Source organism: Octodon degus, unplaced genomic scaffold (assembly GCF_000260255.1).
Source record: "Octodon degus isolate 3935 unplaced genomic scaffold, OctDeg1.0 scaffold00010, whole genome shotgun sequence".
Taxonomy (NCBI): domain Eukaryota; kingdom Metazoa; phylum Chordata; class Mammalia; order Rodentia; family Octodontidae; genus Octodon; species Octodon degus.
In genome coordinates, this window is record NW_004524586.1 from 8029839 (window position 1) to 8035732 (window position 5894).

General features: G+C 44.7%; 1 protein-coding gene and 1 long non-coding RNA gene across 5 annotated transcripts in view; one reads left to right on the top strand and one right to left on the bottom strand.

Annotated features, from left to right (window-relative positions):
- Positions 1-4311, top strand: part of LOC111815002 — a 10894-nt gene extending 6583 nt beyond the window's left edge. The window contains exons 3-4 of one of the 2 annotated variants that reach the window (XR_002819831.1): positions 1673-1811; positions 4245-4311. This is a non-coding gene — a long non-coding RNA (uncharacterized LOC111815002). Of the gene's footprint in view, positions 1-1672; positions 1812-1968; positions 2037-4244 lie in introns of those variants that run through there. The other variant, XR_002819832.1, reaches the window with a different exon arrangement.
- Pkd2l1 (polycystin 2 like 1, transient receptor potential cation channel) overlaps positions 1-5894 on the bottom strand; it is a 34621-nt gene that overhangs the window by 5453 nt on the left and 23274 nt on the right. For all 3 annotated transcript variants that reach the window (XM_004625697.2, XM_023708904.1, XM_023708905.1), the window contains exons 4-10: positions 4382-4509; positions 3596-3849; positions 2377-2601; positions 1985-2213; positions 1169-1339; positions 820-1001; positions 414-534 (exon numbers count right to left, since the gene is read on the bottom strand). In XM_004625697.2, the coding sequence (XP_004625754.2) occupies positions 414-534; positions 820-1001; positions 1169-1339; positions 1985-2213; positions 2377-2601; positions 3596-3849; positions 4382-4509 (1310 nt within the window). The remainder of the gene's footprint in view (positions 1-413; positions 535-819; positions 1002-1168; positions 1340-1984; positions 2214-2376; positions 2602-3595; positions 3850-4381; positions 4510-5894) is intronic.

Below are 5894 nucleotides of genomic sequence, written 5' to 3' on the forward strand. Positions count from 1 at the left end.
TAGAGGAAGAGAGAGAGAAAGATAGACAGAGAGTGAGAGAGAATTATCAAGTAGAAATAGCAAGATGCTCCAGAAGAATAGGTATCTTATCTTTGAGAATAGGCATAAAAGGGGAAGCTACTTCTCCTTGTGAGATAGTTTTCTCTCCCTTCCCAGTCTTGGACAGTAGACATTTAATATTTTCAAGAGAGTCACCAGGTTCCCTTATATTCTGTGAACCACTTTGCTATGCTGGCTATGCTGACAACATTAGCCATCTCGCAAAGACCCAGAAGATTCCCTTTCCCCAACATGCACACTGCCTCTCTCCATCCTTGATTTGCTAAACCCAGCATAATGCTAAATGTGGGACAGAGATCAAAATTCTACCCTGGAGAACCCTCCATGTTTCTAGTCCTCAGAAGGACCCTCACCAGGAGTATGAAGAAGACAAAGAAGACATAGGTCACAAAGTAGACTGGACCCAGGATGCGGTTGGCATTGTTGATAGCATTGTAGTCAAAGTCCCCAAGGATTATCCGGAACTGAGTAAAACTGAGAGACAAGATCTAGGCTTTATCCAGAGCCAAACCAAACCTTGGCCCCATTTCACATTCCTAACCCACCTTTCTAACTTCAAACAGGCCCCTCGTTTCACTTCTGACCCAATCTGGTGGCAATAGAGCAGGTAAGAAAATTATTTGAGCCCATACCTGAGCTTCCTGAGACTCTCACCCAGATACTTTTAAGTTCAGACATGCCCATGCACCTCCCACCTCCATCATCCTCAAGATTACACAAATCCTAGGAAGGTAAGTGGGGGGGGGGCAGGGCACACACATGCACTTGATAAATGTGCTAAAGTTTTCCACTTGCGTCCCGAAAAGCAGATAGCCAAGCTGGGCGTAAGCAAAGAAAACAATGAAGAACATGATGGCAAAGCCCAGTATATCCTTGGCACAGCGGGCCAGTGTGGAGGAGAGCTGGGTCATGGTTTTGTTGAAGCTGATGTATTTGAATATCTGTAACATAAACCAAATGGTGAAAGAGAAAATGTTAAAAGCACTGAGAAATCCACCCCAGGGACATATCTTGGTCACAGGAGGTGTCAGACAGGAAAACAACCCAGGTATTAAGGGAGAGACAATGAGTATCCCAAGGCAGAACTGTCAGGGGGAGTCCCAGGTACCTTGATCCAGGCAAAGAAGAGGTTGACAGCATTCATGTTGTTGTACTGAGTCTGCCAAAAGGCTAGGAACTCAAAGTCAGCATATGTGTTTGGCTTCTCCAAGAGCTTACCCATTAGCTGATTTACCTCCAGGGTTCGGAATATGTGGAAGCCCACCGCCACAATGGAGAGCTGTCAACAAGAGAGCATGGGGCTGTTAGAGATATCAGTGGGATCTCAATGGAAGCTAAAACATGAGATCCTAGGGGAGAGCTGGAGCTGGTAAGGCAGGTGGACAGAAGCTTCCTGCCCTGCTAAGGGGTTCACTAGTTCAGGTTCCAGTGGAATGACAGAGGATGACTGGGGAGTCGCTGAAGTGTTCTAAAGCCCATAAAAAGGTTCTGGGACCAGTGACAGATATATAGGTTGGAAAGAGCCATAGGGAACTGGAGCCAAGAAGCATGACTCTCCCCACCCCTACCACTTCTATACTTAGGCCAACAAATCAATGTGTCTTCTTAATAGGGAGGATATGAAGATGAAGTGGCAGAATGCTTGAAAAAAGAGAACAAAAAGGCAGGCCACTTTACGTTCAAGATCATAATGACAAGAGACAGAAGAGAGAAGAATATCAAATGCCTATAAAGTAGGGCACGGATCACAGGTAAGAGATGAGCAAGATGGGGTTTCCTAAGGGCTGAGCCCAGAAAGCATCAGCCTCCTGCTCAGGCAGCAATGACTCAGTGATGTGATTAAAATTAAGGAGGGTTTATAGCTCTGAAAAGAAGTTGGTGTCCCTATCCTCTATGTCCCAAATCCAGGGCATCTGTCTCTCACCAAGATGACCAGCAGATCCAGTATGTTCCAGATACTAGTGAGGTAGTAAAGCTGGTGCAGGTGGAGCTCCAGGATCTCCTCCACCCCATAGTAGAAGATGAAGATGCAGAAAACAACCTCACAGCCAATGATGAAGAAGTCCCAGTTGCTGACATAGCGGATAAGATTCACTGTTCGGATTTGCCAGGATGGGATGGCACCTCCTGTAGCTGGGAACTCCACCACTAGTCTGTAGGAAGGAAAGAGGCTAATGGGGCCTGGGATGGTAGCTCCCACTTCCTCTCTTTCCCAGGTCCACCACATAGTACAAGTTTAGGGAAGGACCTTTCAAACACAATAGACAGTGACCAGGAACCACAGCTGCAGGCATACAGTAGGGAAAAGGGACCTACCTCAGGACACAGAAAAGATTAATGTTGGCATTGTAGACTGAGAAGTCAATGAAGACCACACGAGTGCCTCTGTCTAGCCAAATCCCCTTCTGAAGGTCTCTGAGTGCCTCTACACTGGCCTGTTGGGATCCTGGCAAGTCCAGGTAGTAGCCGCCTCCACTGTAGCTTGTGAGCCTGCCCCAGTGGGAGGATCCCCCCAGTTCATCCTGTGAGTGGTATGTCCACCTGTCACAGAAAAATCCATCTGAGCAAGAGAGGTCTGAACCAGTCCAAAGCCTATCTCCCAAGATGATGGCAACACTTTATGTACTCTGGGACATTACAATATTGCGTATATCATGTTCCTATATGTACAAATGGTGTTCATATATGTGGTCATACTAGATATGTATTACATGAGATATGTATATAATACAAATATATATCACATATTTAATATATTTTATTTTGCTTGATACTAACAACTGTCTGAAAATACCATATACATTTTGCAGAAGAGAAAACAGACTCGGTGGTTTCCAAGATAAGAATCTATGCAGTAGTAGTACTGAAACTCAAATATACTTTTTATCTTTCACTATATTGCTCAAAGCTAAGGATAACAGAGCCAAGACCCACTTTTGGCCCAAACTCAGGTAGTCCCTATAAGGGAGGCATTTGAACCATAATTCCAGAAAAGATTATTTGACTGTTGTTGCTGTGAAACTGGCTGCTTGATCCCACAATTCTCTGTTGTAGTTCCCTGGCCAAATTTTTATCCTGGACCCCTGCTTCCTCCCCCTTCTTTCCTGTTCTGTCCCCTCTTTTCCCTTTCTTCCCTCATCAACCCTCAACCTTTGACTGCTCCCTCCATCAGTCCCAAGATCCAGATTTCCCAACCATGGCTCATGTGACAAGGTCAGTTTCATTTATTCATTACATCCACAGCGGGCCCTGGACAAACTGAACCATGAGATACTTTCTCGGAGGACTTCATGGAAGGCAGTGGGATAGTGATCTCTGTGTGGGAACAGGTCCAGAGTCTAGGGATCTGCCTTTTCTGTTCCTGAGTGGCACACACCCAAGTCTGCACAGAATCATGCTTGGGACTCAGGGAGATGCCCTCTCAAATGCCCACCTATAAGACTTTTTATGCTTCACTGGAAGTGGTTCCCCCAATCTTGGGATGCTGTCAGGCTCAGAGGGGCAGCCCTGTGTCTTTGATGGGAAACACACTCACGCTGTGCCATTGAGGGGCCCAAAGGGGAGTTGTTCTTCTATGTCTGGAGAGTAGACATTGTAGCAACTCAAAATTTCTTCACGGAAGTCCTCGTGGACCACACAGGAGTCATTGCGGACCCGCAACTGCCGCAGTCTTGGGACACCCAGCAGCAGATTCTCATAGTAGATGAAGGAGTGGGAGCCATGGCCCAGGCTCTGGTTGTTGTAAAACTTGGTCCAGTACAAACTGTTCAGAAGTGGGCCCTGGGCAAACTGGATCACAGTCTAGGTTGGTTCTGACCCAGGCTCCTCTGGACCCCTACTCTTACAATGACATTTACCCTTACTCTGTGACTCCAAACTTATGTCCAGCCTTTTTTTGTTCAACTTCTCTACTGACCTTGTGAACCACTACCTGCCACATTTAAAATCTACTTTGTGGCTGGTCATAGTCGCACACATCTGTAGACCCAGCACTCAAGAGGCTGAGAGGCAAGAGCATTACTATGAGTTCAAGGCCAGCCTGAACTCCATAGAGATCCTGTTTCAACAAACAAACACCACACCAGATCAAAATGAAACAAAACAAAAGGGAATTAAAAGCTAATTTGAAGTTCAGTTTACCTTTTGATTTCCAGTTCTAACATAATTTCTGGTTTGATTCACAGATCAACAGCCTGATCCCTCATTTACCTCCACCTGAACTCTAGCGCAATGCATTAATTCAGCTTGATAATTTGACTTGGCCTTAGCTCTGACCTGTGGTTTCAGGCCATTCATAAAGGGGGAGAGGTCTCATACTCACGTCCCAGAAGTCTGTCATGCTGCCGATGGTCTGAAAGGAGACTCCAGAGACTGATGGGGTATGTAAGAAGAGCTCAGACATCACTTTGGTGTAGTAGTAGGCGCTGGAGCTTGTCATTCCATAGGTTACTGGAAAACAACCCAAGAGGTTGTATCCTGCTCACAGTTTCCATTTCCATTCCCCAGAAGTATTAGGAAAGCACACTGCTCGGGAATCGGAAATGCTACCTAGATGGGAAGCCATCAGATCTACTCCTTAGAGTTGGCTGGGGAGGCTGATTGTGGTTCTGGGTAAACTGAGGAACGTATTAAGGAAGGGTGTGGCTGCAAGAGATTATATGCTATTCAGTAATTGTGTCTTAACACTGTCATTCTTGAATTTCACTTTTCTTTTGTGAATCAGTTAAGTTTTCTAACTCTTTCTCTTCTACACATTTTTGTAGTATTAGTATGTTCATTTCTAATAAAAATTATCCTCTCATTTCAGCGATACAGGTTCATGGTACACATTTTTAGAACCACTGTTGCAATCAATCAATTCCATTTGTCCTCCATAAAGATGTCAAGCACTGGGCTTCCTGGTGTCTGTTTCAGTGATTCTTAAAATTGAGAGTAAGGAAGATCCCTCAACTGTTTGAGGGATCTCAAAACTTCCCTGAGGTTGGGAAAATCTTACAAATTACAAGACCACTTAGGAGAATCTATAACCCACATGAACCACTGAGAGTTGCTTAAAAGGAATACATCGCTCAGTACATTGTGATAGAAGATTGAAAACATGTTGGTCTTTTCCTCTTTCTCCCTCAATTCCCCATTAGTAACTATCTCTGCTTTACTACCATGAAGAACCATCTTGTCTAACTGGTGCACTTTGCTCAGAGATTTCTAAATCTGAAAAGGACTCAGCATATCTACCTCACCATTGCCTTTCTTTACATAAGGGAAAGAAATAACCAGAGTAGCCACCTCTCCTGTGCCTTGTGCTAAGTACTTGGTGTGCTTTTTCATTTAATGCAATAATAACCCCATGTGGTGATGCTGTTTTTGTCCTTATTTTGCAGGTTCAGCGAGCTTATGTCATTTATCCAAGATAGATAATTAATGGATTCACCTGCGTCTGCGTGTCATCGTACATCAGTTTTGTACTGTTCTAAGGACAGAACCACATGCAAGGGAGAGAAGCATCCCATCCATGTGACCTTCAGTCTTTTTTTGTTTAGTTTTGACTACCTTCTTGAAGTACTCATTTCAGGAGATATTCAGAGACTGAACACGGACAATATGAGAATGCTCTGAAGGGCTAAAACTAAGGTGCCACAAAATGCAGCCTATCCTTGCCATTAGGGTTTTCCATCATGCAGTGGAAAATATCACAAACACCCATTTTCCCCTGGGAGTGTCAGCAAAGAAACAGGGATGGGAAGATAGCTTAGTAGAATAAGCACTTGCCTGGCAAGTGCAAGGGCCTGAGTTCAAACCCTGGTACTGGAAAGAGAGAGAGAGAGAGAGAGAGA